Here is a 14,610-nt window from a genome sequence, read left to right as displayed (position 1 = left end):
GATAAAATGCTCGTATGCATCTCCCACAGCTTTTAAGATCTGGAAATGTTCAAATTCCGTGTCTTTAGTTTCCCAGACATCCTTATGAATCATATAATTATGAAATGTCCTTACTTTCCCTCGCCCGCCTTCCTCTCTCCTCCTCTTGTGGACACCAGCCAGGCGTTTCTGCGGAGAAGCCTTCCAGATGATGACGATGACTGCGGACAAGAGTTTGCTTTGTGCTGTTGACAAAATGTCTGAAGACGTTGCAGCGGCTTTAGAGACCGCCATTTTATTTTGCACTGAATTTCCCATTTAATAAATACATTATAAAATAACAGCTGTATAAACATTCAAATTAAAAAAAAAAAAAAATCAAACAAGACAGCAGTGTGGAAATCTTTCCAGCAGACATACTTTTCTCCTTTGACTCCTGATTCAGGTGTTTTCTCTGCCTTCAGATTAAAGCTCCCTTCTGGAATATTTAAACCTGTTTGAAATCAGTCCATGAAGACCTACAACAGCGAGGATTATCGGCCCGCCACCGGCTGCTAGGCTTTTTAGCGTTTCACAGAGGCCTAGTTATGAAGGCTTTGCTTGAGTCACTACTCACTGTATCCCTTAAATACCCGACCAGTGCCAAACCTGCAACTCTAGTGTAAATAAGGCAGAGGCCGCACCTCTCCAGTTTTCCCCTCATAGTGGTGGAAAGGGCTCCATCAGTGGAGAGAGCATGGTGAGCCTGTGGTTGACCCACAGTAAAGGCAGCGGGGAGTGTGTGTGTGTGTGTGTGTGTGTGTGTGTGTCTGTGTGTGTCTGTGTTTGCAGTGGCCTCAACAGAATACTACAGTACAAAACACTTAGGATACTTCTTAAGATCACAGTTTCCGTACAGTATTTTCAGATTTCCAGTTCATTCATGCTGTAAATACTTTTCTGAACCAAAATGTGACATCTTGGCTTGCCTTATTTAGCATGGCAGTGAGTTGACATGCACAACTGCCGTTTTTAGCTTGATTAAGTCATTTAATTAGACTACCTTCCTTCTCCCAGTATATGTGAACAGGGAACAATTACACAACAAAGTCCAAATCCACAACCTATTTTCATCACATACCAAAGAAAGGAGCAAGTGGAGGCCAGCGGACATAAATTCAGTGGTTAAAGAAAATCTGAGGACTCCTTAAGATGAGGAAGCATGAAGTTTGCCTCCTTGTCTGCCCAGGAATATGTTGTTTTTGCTGTTTTAGTCACACTAACGAAGTAATTTGACTTTTTCTATCCTCGTGTAAACCCACTCATGTTATACAAGCTGGATGTGAGGCTTAACAGTGCAACAACACCGTGTAAGGAGCTGGGGAGGCAGTTTCCCATTCACTAGTGTGCAAATCCAAAATTCACAAGCAGCTTTCAGTCTTTTACAAGTTTTTTTCACGTCTAATTAAAATATGTTCCTTAATTGACACCTGTTGGGGAAAAAAAAAAAAAAAAAAAACTTCAGGCAAAGACCAAAACATTGGCCACATTTGGCTGCTGATTCCCACCCAGACAGCATACACTGTTGGTTAGTGTGAGGTGTGATGCAGATTTGATTTGGCCCAGGGAGAAACCTCATCAGGTGAGGGTTTGGCTCCAACTCCAACCCGAAGACAAACAGGCAGTTTGACGCTGTGGCGCGGCCGTCGGTTCCCATGGTGGCTTACTGCAAACAGCAGGCTGAGAAGACAGAAATGATTGATGTGTGTTAGCTCACAGCCCCCGAGGAACAGGATTCTTATTTACAGTTTCCTCCAACAGTTCAGTCAGCTTCACGGCAGTTTACCATGATTCCTTCTTAAAAACCCAAGGATATGAAATCTTTTTTTTTTTTTTTAATATTGACGTGAATTTGTGGATATATTGAAAGAATTTCATATGACAGCATAACTGTTCCTTATTGGTGGCACAAAAAAAAAATCTACAAAATGTGACAATCATATAAGTTGGTTTAATAGAGGTGATATCAGCTGAGATAAATATTGCCTATCAGAAAAAATCAGTTATTGAATATTGAAATATTTGATATAAGGGGGAAAAATTCAAGTATTCATCCCCAATGAACGAATGAAGCGAGTTAGAATCCTGCAGCACAAGCATCTCTACAAGCCATCACACACATGTTCATGTGTGGCGGGTGACAGGCTCTCCTGCTCTCTTGCCATTTTAGATTCATTTTTATTTGAATCTAAAATGAATATAATTAAAGAGGCCACTTGGATTTAAATGAGCAGTCAGCTGCTCGGCCCTCAGCCACCACTCGTTATCCTGACAGATTTAAACCAAACATTGAACAAACACCATGTTGCAGCTCACAGACATAAGCCTGGAGGAGCTGAGCTACGCCTCAGACCCGTTATGCTGATTGTGCGGGTGATGTTGATTCAGTCAGAGAAGGTTCTGATCCTAGAGAGAACAACATAACCAGGCCGCTGGCTTCAGTGTCTTCAGTTTAAGATCTGATGGTTTCGGTGTAGCGTTCTTAGCAAAGCCTTGTAGCTTGTTTTGGTGTGGTCGAGGATCACCAGACAGACTTGGCCATTGCGGCGCTCCTCTCTCCTACAGCTACTGTTGGACCCCTGCCAGACAGAATGGCTGACTATGGTGTGGTTTTATTAAAATAAAAGCAGCAGAATGAGAAGCCACGTTCTTCGTGAAATTCGAGCAGCCTGCCGCCCTACCCCCAGCCCCCCCCCCCCCACACACACACACTTTTTTTTATCCATAATTCCACAGGAATTTCTCACTGAGAACAGGATATTGTCCAGGCTTTAGGTATTCACTATCCATCCAGGAGCTGAAGCTAGAAAATACTGAGAATTAGGAGATGTGTATATGGGTTGTAGATGGGAGAGTTCAACTCCATTAAATATGTCTAGCATAAATAATACACAGCTGTTTAATAATACAGGTACTGTTTATTATTATACTGTTTAGATTAGTACTAAATGTTCTGTTCGTGGTTCGAAGTTTACATGTTTAACAGAATGTGTGTGTGTGTGTGTGTGTGTGTGTGTGTGTGTGTGTGTGTGTGTGTGTGTGTGAGAGAGAGAGAGAGAGGGGGGGGGGGGTGTTCTCTTTTGGTCAGGATTACTCTGCTAGCACCAACTTTCACAAGGTCGACTAACAAGAGGACAGAGCGGTCCGCCCCTGGACAAGGCGGAATCAAAGAGCCAGACATCCCGTGAGGTGGCCGGCTCAGATTTTACAAGTGAAAAACATTCGCTGGAAGAATATTTCATTACAACTTCTGGTGGCCATTCATCACATAAGCCCCCCACCCCTCCCTCCATACACAAAACCTCTCTACAGTCACCTCCCAGCACAACTGTAAGGTTTAAAAACACCGCTATGTTCAGAAGACCAGTTTATACAACAAAGCAAGGAAACTCACTGCTTCTTACTGAGTCGGCAAGAGGTTCTCGATCCAGAGAAACGTCCCTCTGAGTCTCCTGCATCTAAACAACGAACACGAGTGAGGCAACATGTAGTTAGAAACAGATATGAGAGCAAAAAGACTTCGTGATGACCCACATCAGAATCACCAGTGAGAAAATTCAACGATCTTCCTAGTAACTCTGCTCATACAGCCTACATGCATGCTCACCTTGATGTTCTTTTTGAGGTATTCAGCTCTGCTCATGAGGCTTTTAATCTGGTGAGAGAAACAACATCTCTTTAAAAATAGTTCAATTACAACTTACACTTTCAATATATGTGCTTGCATCAGTTTTTATATGTACAACCGGTGTTGGTATCAATGACTTTTATACACTGAGTGATATGCATTCTCCTCAAATATTCCTCTTGAATTTCGATTCCTGATTGGGTTGTACTGTAAAACCATGTGGCAAATGGGATGTTCCGCTTTTGTTTGGTTTTGTTTTACAATTTTGTTCTACAGAAACTCAGATTTTAATACATGAAGATGCCTTTACCTGCCATAATTTGTACTGTTCAGTCAGTTGTGTTTTGTGACGGGGAACAACACAGCAAAGGTCTAATGAAAGATGCCACATAGTTGCATAGCGGCAGATGTAGGGTGCAGTCCTCTAAAAATCAGGATATCTCGGCATGTTTTCCTTTAATTTTGCTTTGCATTCACAAGGCTTTCTCTCGCAAGCCTCCAAAATGTGTGGAACTGCAACAGCACTGTAAGTTGCTGCAGAAGCCCTTTATGGAAAATTAAGAAAACATTTCAGATGGTGCACATGTGCTCGTAGTAACCACTGTCATCTTACACTTGAGGCTGCTCTTTAATGTGGTAAAACACTCCCATAAGGACTTTCAAGGTTCCTGGCTGCACCTCCTACCTGGCTGTATTATGACTATGTCTTACGATAAAGCAACTTTATTACTGCAGCAGTATCTGCTAGGTAATAATGAGGGGACCTAAATGGACAGCCCCCGTAATGTAAAACACTAATCTGTTGCGGTAAACAATCATTCTGACCACAGGTTTTTAGGATCCCTGCCTGATCCCAAACTTGTGTAGCCACAGCACTTTAATCACAATCCCTTTAATCACTGAGTTACATAAATGTGGAAGAAATCTGCACGGGTAGGACGGAAGAGGGTACATATATCGATGATTTGCTGTTTGATGGAACACATACTGAAGTAATGGCCCCAGGACTTCTTATATGTTCAGCCATAAAGACTTTCCCATCTGTTTACACAAGATAATCAAAGGTCACGAGAGGCCGTGATGGTGAATTAGCTTTGAGCAGCCAAACGGTGCTCTGCTGTAGATGTGAAGGCACATGGAGGCCAGTCATGGCAGTACGTGTTGACTCTTGAGTTCTCACATTCACACATGCTTTCCATCTAACCGGCCCCCCCAACTCCACCCCCACCCCCACCATCACCAACCCCCCCCCAGCTGCCTCCCTAATGCTGCGTAAGATTATTAAAGCCGCATCTGAATTTACTCAAGACAAGCATCCATAAAACTTCAAATAGGGAGGTCTATGAGGACCACTCAGCCCCCCCCCCCCCCATTAATGTCTGTCGTTGACGCAGTTGCTGGCTGAACAATGCACAAAAACAAAAGACTATTAATGGCAGACGTGCACAAAGTCTTTGCATGTGTTCTCTAGAGTAGAACATCAAGTCTAGTGTTGGAAGTCGAGGTGGTTACACCCAGCAAATTTACTGCAACATCAAAATTCCACTTTAATGAAGTACGTTGGAGCTCATGTCTGAACTGATGTATGTAGTTTAACTGAACAAGGTGGTGAGGTAGGGGATAATTCTTGACAAGGTGTCTATCATCAGGAATTAATGGACGATGCTGCATGTCAGACAGTTGCCTTCACAGTCCATTAATTCCTCGGTACATGCACCTCGAAGGGCATTATCCTGCTTACACCCCGGTCACTTGCCAAAGAAAACATAAGACCACCAGTTATGTTTTCATGCATTTTGAAATCCAAAATTTTTTCATAAACCATAACACCCTCTCCATGGTAATACCTGAGGGTTTGACTCAATCCCTGAACATTCATTACCGTCCCATAAGGTTCTGAAGACAGACAATAGACACGACTGGGCAACGGGAGATAAATGTTGTCGTCTCAGCTCCTAGAACCGTCCCTCAGCTAAGAGCCAAACAGCGAACGTTTAAGATTTGAAATTTATACCTGCCACTTTCCAGTTGGCTCATTTATCTCTGACTAATATTACACACAGGAACTACCGAGGAAAATATATTAATTAGTTGTATGTTAGTGACGCTGCATTCTGTTCACGAGCTAGTGTTCCTAATGCTGTCTGTTAGCCACTCAACCGCAGAACCAAAACAATGCACAGAATGACATTTGCGCACTGGTCATGTGGTCCACATATTGCAAAAGAAAACAAAAAGCTTCTGGGCACTTTAAGTATCCAATTACAAGGGCGACAGTGATGGATCTGTATGAAAAAGTAATTTAGATGATGGATTACATTATTTGTTGTTAACCACAAAAAATAAAGTGCTTGTTTTCATTGAAAAAAACTCCCGAGGTCACGTGACCCAACGTCTACTCAGAGCTAGGTGATCAGTTGAAGCTGCCATGAACAAGCCCCCCACCACCAGAACTCACCTCGCTGTGGAGCAGCTCTTTCCTGCGACCCTGTGGCTCGGCTGGCAGCGAGAGGGAGAGAATAATGAGTAGAGGAAGGGAGGAGAGAGTCCTCCACCAAATCATCTTGTTTGTTCAAGAGGAGGTCAACTACTAGATTGGATTTCACGAGCGTGCAGACCGGAGGCTCAAGGGTGGGAATGGTTCTAATGTAGACTGGTGTTTTCACAGTCCCAGAGGGGAGAATGACAGTGAACCCAGAGAGGAGGAAGAGGAAGAGGAGGAGGGCTCTTTGGTGGCAGGAAAACGTGTAACAAATATCCCCCTGGTGGAATCTGCTGGGCCACACAGCGAGGCTCGCTGGGCTGGACTGGTGGATCAGTATTACTGATCCACTGACAGGATGAAAGTTCTGCTGAACTAATAAAAACTTGCATATTAACGTAAATGTTCAGCTGGGATTTTGTAAGCATGTGCAAGCATACTTCATCATATCAGCCTAAAAGCTGAGCTCCAGCTTTCTTGAACATCAATCAATCCTCACCAATTACAGAACGGTGCAGTTCAAATATTCAGTTTTTACCAGAACTATCTAAAAAAAAAAAAAAAGTTTTAGTTTTTGCTCTGAAATATCCGGAATGAAACTAAGTATGAAGTTTTTGTCAAAAATAAAAGATCACACAACCGCACTACTAAGGTTTTATCGTAACAGTATGTTCATCCTCGACTGGTTGAAACCTACATAGCTCTGGTCGGATGAGTCAAGCTCTCGTCAATTAGAGAGATAAACATTTTTATTTGTTTCCAAAGTGCAATACCACAAAGAAGTGAAGTGTGTGGCCTGAATGTGAAACAGATGGAAGGGCTCTTGTACCACACGCAGGGCGCTGGCACTGGGTCTCATCCCAAATCACAGCCACATCTGGATCACTCTTCCATTAGGCCGCACTTCTGGATGAGCTCATGAGCCCGGCCTGATGGAACGCTTGGCCACAGGCGGAGTTGTTGAAGTACTTCTTCTGTCTGTCACTTATTAAGTGCCCTTCTCTCTCTCACTCCAAGTCAATCACTTCAGTCTGCCTTTGCCAGTTTGTTATTAGTCTATTCAATTTCTGCAAAAAGACATGTTTGGACACATGCTACACTCCAACAGTCCCTGCGTGTACAAGCAGTACATGAAGGTGTAGAAGATAGTTTTAATTTCTTCTGTCACTCTACTACCTGAGCTTCAGTGGGGTGGTTGTGTAGCTGTAAGAGACGGGAGTTGATCTACCTGCTAGCGCCAACAGCAGCTCTCCTAAGCACTGCTGGTACACATCCAAGGCCTCCTGATCTTCCAGTCCAGTCTGCTCCTAAATCAGAAAATTGAAAGTGAGGCAACACACATTGATTTAATCTTACTAATGCTACCCATGGGCCAATCTGTCTCAGTCTCTTCATTGCAGCCGTTCTTATATATTTTTTGTCAGTCAACAGCAAAGAGACACAAATGTTAGGACATTCACACAATGGCTTAGACAACATCAAACCAGCAAAACGGCTCAATACATGGTTTTGTTTGAGTGATCAAAGCAGGGATGTGACTTGAAAAGCAACCTGTGAAGGGTAGGGTAGGGAAACCAAAACCAGTTCCGGTTGAGAAATGGCTCCAAATTCTCAGATTCATCTGACAACTAACTACAAACAACTAAACTAACAACTACACTGTCCATCAAACCCGATTACAAACATTCTAAAGTGCAACAAAATCCTGGTCTTCTTTCTCCAACCATATTCTCAATAATACACAAAAATACTTGAGCATAAAATGTACCCACTAAAACACTATATGGCTGGAAATTCCTCATGAAGTGGGAAATAAGGCTTTAAATACATCAGGCCCACCAACACACACACTGCTATTTGTGGGGCTTTATTGTCAAGAGAGAACAACAAAGTGGATGCTGCCAGTCTCTCTTTGAATTTGAAGTAGGACATGAATCACTGGTTTGTGTGTGGGCTGTTCAAGTAGAGTTAATATGTGGGAGGTTCTGCCTTATTCTAACATGTTCGGACTCAAAGTCAAACATGCTGACAAACTATGGAATTAATAGGACAATTGGTCCTAAATCAGCCAACCACAAGGCATAAACGATAATCAGTTCCTATCCCTGATGTAGGAGGGGAGAAACGGCTCGTCTTTTTTAGCTGAAGCATCCAGCAGCTGTCCTGTCTGACCTTAGCTATGGCAGTAGAGGCGACCTCCAGAGCAGCCAGCAGCCTTGGTTGGTCACGAGACATTTCTGCAGTGGAAGGAAAAGACCACTTTGAGTACTATAATTATCAATTCAAATGAATATTGCATGTAAAGATTCAGCTGAATTGAATTTCCTGATTGGCTACGGGATGATCTACATCAGACCTTTGACCCTGACACTGTGGTCTCTGGGGCAGCAGGGAAAAGCTTTTCCTCATGGGTTTAAGTAAAGACTAAGGACCAGTTACACCAGTTGTGTGAACTAGCCCATCTCTGTCAATTCAAGACTGCAACTCCCCACTGGTCAACACTCCACTGCCTAGTCTAGTCACAGCAGTATAAACTAGCAGGTTTCAGCCTAGTGCTTTGCAGGTAGATGCAAGTTTCATCTAGTCGTGTCAATCTTGATAAAAAGTGATTAAATTTTATCTCTGGCCCTCAGGAGCATTCGTAGAATCAACCTGCACATGATAATCATTTGAATGCTAAATGCTGGTTGTTGTGAAGTGTAATTTTTTTTTTTTTTTTTATTTTAAAGTGAGATCGAGGTCGGAATCCCCATGATATGGACTTTTCATCTCGACATTCACAACAAAATACACTAAATGTTTTAGCTCCTGGCCAGACGAGCTCAATAGCTGCATACTTTGGCTGTGCCTCTGTGCTGAGCTGTGTTCTTTACCTCGGAGGACATCCCTGGAGGTTCGGGCCTCCTCAAAGCTCAGTCTGTTGTCTGAGGCCACCAGGGCTTTCAGCTCCTCAGCTCTGGATACATACTGGCTGACCTGCGGGAAGTCCTCTTACATTGGCTCAACTTAATCACGTCAACCACCCCATATGCTCTCCATCCACACCATATGGTATTCATAGAGGAGAATTCATTCCAACTCAAAGCCACTAGAGTGTAAAAAAAGACCCAATTGAAAATAGAAAGCTATCCAACTGTGAATGGGTGTTTTGAGGCCTACCTTCTGCCTGAGGGCGTCTTTACGTTGTCGGTCTGTCTCATCTGGGGAGAACAGAGAGAAGTTTTGGTTTTAAATGTAGTAAGTTTATTTTGCTAGCTCATTGTGGTGAAACAAAGTTGGAGCATTGTTGAGGACTTTAAGCCTCGGATATTGTACGAGAGTGCTTGTTGCTCTTACAGTGAATAGCAGGGACAAAGTGCTCCAAGGCACTGCAGTACAGAGAGAGAGCAGCGGACCTGTCCCCCTCCTGGTCCTTCTCAACAGCCAGCAGGACCAGCTCTTTCTGAAGAGAAGAAACAGGAACTGGCATCATTGATCGAAGAGGTTCTGCAACTCTCCAAGGCTAAGGCATTTGTGTATGACAAATACACAACCATGTTGGTAGGCATGAACACAATATTTCCCTTTCTTTGTATTCTCTTACCGCTTTCCCTAAGCTCTCTGCACTTGGCATGTGCTCCATATCCACAAAGGGGTGCGTGAAAAACTCTGCAAAGGTGATCCGGGCATCTGGATTTCTCTCAAGCAGCCGCAACAGAAGGTCCCGGCAGTCCTTGGATACCCGAGCCCCTGGAGGGAGCTGATGCACAAAACACGACCTTATTATGTTGCACTCAATCCACGCAACAATCCAGTGGAAAGGACAGCACATTGTTGCCAAGGACCATCGAGTCTCACATCGCTCCTTTCTGTAAGAAGATGACCTTAAAGTGTTGATGTGAATCGCCGGGTAATGGGCCAAACGCTAATGCAATTCATTGAGCTCAATCATTAGGTTGAAAGCCTTCCGTCATTAAAAATACAGTTATCCGTAATACTAAATCTATCCATTACTATTGGTAGCAGTGGGGTTGAGTACGCAGCAGATTGCAGGAATGCATGCAATATAACAAAAAGAAGCTTATTTTTCTTTGGGTGTTGGTCTTGACAAAGGTACGCCCTCAATCAGCACCCTCTGGTTCTATCAGTACTGTACACTGTTTCTTTAAACGAAGGACATGCTCATGGACGGTACTTGTCTACTACTGTCTTCAATGTCAGTCCTCCTTGAGTAGGACAAGGAGTGCACTACCAGGTGAACTGTGGAAGTGCACCATCTAGTGGTTTAATACTTAAAGTTCACAAAGGAAGCAGGAAAACCTCCAGTAGTTTTAGGATTGCTTGATTAAACTTCAGACATATCGATACAGTTATTGTCTAACTTCAACTTTTTGCAGAAAAATCTCCCATTTGGAAAGGAGGAAAAAGTGTAGGACTCACATTTGTGAAGACATGGTTTTCATGTTTGCTTTTTTACAGGTGTACAGTACAGTCTGCTCTGCGTCGTCCTTCCCTATTCTCCTCTCTCTAACTCCACCCAGGTTGAGCTGCACCTGAGAAAGAGGCTTTCTGGTTTGGGGACTGCTGGTCTGCGTCAATGCCTCTCAGCCTGGAACTGTCTTGATTTAGCGTCATTGTTGCTTTACAACTTGGTCAGGGTGATAATTAATGAGGCATCGTTTGATTCAAAGGTCATATTTCTGTTTTGTTCAGGTCATTGATGTGCTGCTGTTCACCCTAGACGTGGTGCACAACATGCATGTTGACTCTTAATCAGTTTGCCTGTTTAAATTCCCGTTTGATCTGGTGATGTGTTTTTATTGCGCAAGTCTCTGTTGATTCAGTTAAATCCTGATGTGCTGAGGTACCACAGCGTTGCAACCACATCGAGGATGTCATATAATCACTCTGTTGCTGTTCAGCAGGACATTTCAACCAACGCCCGGATTTACAGGTAAGAATTAACTTCTCGAAGCAATTTGGATCAACATGTGCACCCTGTATTCCGAGCACTTTTCTAGGCCATTGGCAGAATATGGCCATTAGCGGCATTTTTTTTCCCTTGGCAGAGGTTTGTGCTCTCTTTGAAAATCAGTTAATTAAATTGAGGTCATGCTCTGGCTTTGGTTACTGAGCTGCGCCGAGATATTTCTTTGCTGTCTTCCGACTATTCATGTGAGCCATGATGTTAGACATTTATATAACAAACGCATTCAAAAAACGACGGAACTCTGTTAATGAGCGCAAGCGTCAACCAAGCAGTGACTCATCCATGTTTTCCTGTATGCTCACTAACGAGGAACTCATTTATAGCTTACCTCAATGGGCTGGTTGCTCCGGATCTTATCCTCCAGCTCAGCGTATGACCTCGAGGCAAAAGGTGCTCGTCCAAACAGCGCTTCTACATGCATGCAGACAAAAGTGAGAGCATCATTAAGGCGGGATAATGTGCAGTCACTACAAAGAGCTTCAAACTGAGTTATTTCATCTAAATGGCAGTTCTGTCTGTTGTTCTTAGTGGGAGAGCTCCTTCAAGGCTGCACGGACAAACAACTCATTTGATTTTTACTGCTGAGAGAAACGGAGATGCACAAACACACACAATAAAGCACACAAGTATGAAAAATAAGCATTACAATTAAGGTTGAATAAAAACATTAACTCAGGGTTTACTTTCTTGACGGGCAAAATGCAGTGGGAGACAGTGCAAGACTCCACTTAATAGATCTTCTTAACAATACTGACATTGGTGATTGTAAAATAAGTGTCACTACATCCACAAAAAGTACAAATCAAAATAGAAGACTGCATTATATCTTTAAAAATAGAAGCAACTTATAGCTGAAAAAATATGTATCCCTCACACGAGTATACTGCTTAGATTCTTTTTATTATGGCTGCTATCAGGGATTTTTCTTCAACAGATGTATGGTTCCACCCTCACAGATCCACTGAAGCTCGGCCAACACCATGTACTCACCATAAAGAATGACTCCTACGGACCACAGATCCACCCTGGAGTCGTACTGCCGTCTGCACACCATTTCAGGGGCCATGTAAAGAGGAGACCCCCTCAGAACACTCTGCTCGTCCCAGGGTGACATGTACTGAGCGAAGCCAAAGTCTGGCAAGAAATCAAAACACATATTTTGTCAGCATTCTCAGAGGATTTTAAAATCCTCCAAACAACTGTCCTAAAATCCCAGTTTAACTCTGTTTACAACTCTTAAAGCAATAGTGTGTAGCTTACTTTAAAAAAAAAAAAGAAAATAAATCATGAAGCATGTGCTGATCAACAATTCTGCGCACATGCAAGTTTGGGGCCAAATGTGTGTTTACATGTAGGTGAAAGTGTGTGAGGATGCATGGGATCACCTGCCAGTTTGAGAACAGAACCACTCAGAAGGATATTCTGGGGTTTCAAATCCAGGTGTGAGATGTTTCGGTCGTGGAGGAACTGGAGGGCGCAGGCTGCTCAGAGCGCATACACAGTGAGAACAACTAAACGCTGGGAAATTCCACAAACATCAGAGAAGTCCTACAGCTTGTGATAAGCAAAAACTTGCACCACAAAACCTGAAGGCACTTTAGGCATTCAAATTATTACCACATGTATAACCGATGAAAATGCAAGGTAGACAAGAAGATATTTGGGGAGGGGGGGATTTAGGTAAGTCTGCAAATGACTCACCGATCTGCTGAAGGAAACGTTTGACGACTTTCTCAGGCAAGATCCTGCGACTGCGGATGAAACGGGACAGATCTCCACCTGAACACCACTCCAGGACCAGATAGATGTTCTCAGAATCCCACTGACGAAAAACATGACAGGAGGATGAAAAGATGTGGATTCAGACGACTGAAGGCACATTCAAAACAAAACTACAGCTGTTGTTCAGGTAAAACTGTGTTACTGTTTATCAGATCCTGACACTGAAACTTTACATCCATAGACGATCGTGACTGAGCTCACCAGAAAGTCTTTTAGCTGGACGATATGAGGGTGACGCACTGTCTTGAGAATTTCTATTTCTGTGAGCAGGTTCTCTGTGGATGTCTTGTTTAGAGTCTTCTTCCCAACCACCTTGACTGCAACCACCTCTCGATTGTCTCCCTGCAAAGTGACAGGAGCAAAACTTCGTCTTTCATGTTGAGCGTTAAATCCAAAATTATGAGTGCAGCAGACACTTTTATTGATGTTCATTGAAATATAATATTTCATTAAAGGTAACTTCAATAGAACCACACAACTTTCACTCGATTCTGTGTGAGGTTCCTCCTCCACCAAGTCACCTTTCTGTAGGCTTTGTAGACAGTAGCATAGGTGCCACTGCCCAGGCGCTCTGTGAGGATGAAGTCGGCAAGTTTAGGAGGAGCAAAGCTGGAAGATGACGCCATGCTGACAGAATGTCTATAGCAGGTTGGTCCTGCAATGTAACAACAATATATAGTAAATGATTTCAAACAAATGTCCGCTTTTCAATCACAGTTCTCCAGGTTCAGTGATGATCTCAATCTTGCTCAAAAATAATGAATAAACTTCATTTATATGGCACTTTACTTAACCGTGTTACAAAGAGCTTAATGCTTTCAACAAGACAAGGAAGATGAAGATAAGTCACAGTTGATTACAGTGCAAACAGGTTAGAAGCAATGATAAAATGAGTGCATTCCGAGAGTTTCAACACAGATTAAAAACTTAATAAAAAATACTTTAAGCAGCTTTTGGTTGGCTGTATTATTCAAGAATAAAAACAGTTGATTTTGAGACTGACATTTACCGTTGACTGTGTCATGAGTAATAACACTGAAAAGCCTTGGCTTGATTAGCTCGGTGTATCATAATTATGAACGGATTTTTAAGCAGGCTGTTTAAAGCTCCTGCCCTGACTACTATTTGTGCCTAAATCCGTCAAGTTCCTGCTAGCTAAATTAGCAGTCGCTAATTCGCTGTAGACGTAAAAACTTGGACGTAACGGAAGTGTTCAGGGATTACAACTCGAAGAGTTTACGCGTCGTCTTTCCGCGTTCACCCAAAAACTACATATGAAAATTGCTGACATACCTACAAGACATCAAATCCACCAAATCACACGAGTGTTTATACATTTGTGTCGGTGTGTGGAGCCCACACGGGGCAGTCTACAGCTGACGTAAAAACCAGAGGGAAAACATATCACTGCCCCCTAATGGTTGCACTCCAGTACTGCAACGGAGGAAATTTGAAAGAGATGTTTTTTGTTTTTTTTTAAATCTTATTGTGAAAAAGTCAACAATAACAATTCAGCAAAAATCAAACGACTATAATTGAATAGGATGTTACTTTTAAAAGAAATATTAATAAGCCATCACATTATCGAGAGTCAGAAAAGAGGACTTGCATAGAAAATAACCGAATTATTTCTCATAATTCGCTAATAATAATAATGATGCTTGTTAACTAATTTAGCGTTCACACATGAAGATATTTCACCCATATTAATCTATATACTAACATGCTATC

At 42.6% G+C, this 14,610-nt stretch overlaps 1 protein-coding gene across 3 annotated transcripts; it reads right to left on the bottom strand.

Annotated features, from left to right (window-relative positions):
- Positions 1-263: 263 nt before the first annotated feature.
- Positions 264-14,289, bottom strand: ulk3 (unc-51 like kinase 3). Of its 3 annotated transcripts, none has more exons than XM_086195674.1 (17): positions 14,173-14,289; positions 13,401-13,534; positions 13,081-13,221; positions 12,799-12,919; positions 12,483-12,578; positions 12,088-12,231; positions 11,426-11,508; positions 9,712-9,867; positions 9,465-9,570; positions 9,288-9,328; positions 9,002-9,104; positions 8,301-8,365; positions 7,357-7,435; positions 6,105-6,145; positions 3,626-3,673; positions 3,413-3,476; positions 264-1,698 (listed from the first exon to the last, which is right to left on the bottom strand). In XM_086195674.1, the coding sequence occupies exons 2-17, from the start codon at positions 13,503-13,505 to the stop codon at positions 1,682-1,684; spliced, it is 1,410 nt and encodes a 469-aa protein (XP_086051800.1). In that variant the 5' UTR covers positions 13,506-13,534; positions 14,173-14,289; the 3' UTR covers positions 264-1,681. The 3 variants fall into 3 exon arrangements, with proteins under 3 accessions (XP_086051800.1, XP_086051792.1, XP_086051808.1); XM_086195666.1 differs by having other exon boundaries at positions 3,423-3,476; XM_086195682.1 differs by lacking the exons at positions 264-1,698; positions 3,413-3,476; positions 3,626-3,673; positions 6,105-6,145 and adding an exon at positions 6,643-7,195.
- Between the last annotated feature and the right edge of the window lie 321 nt (positions 14,290-14,610).

The sequence above is a fragment of the Aulostomus chinensis genome, chromosome 2, assembly GCF_037954235.1.
Source record: "Aulostomus chinensis isolate RoL2024-O1b breed Wild chromosome 2, RoL_Achi_v1.0, whole genome shotgun sequence".
Taxonomy (NCBI): domain Eukaryota; kingdom Metazoa; phylum Chordata; class Actinopteri; order Syngnathiformes; family Aulostomidae; genus Aulostomus; species Aulostomus chinensis.
This window is presented reverse-complemented; position numbering and strand designations above follow the sequence as displayed.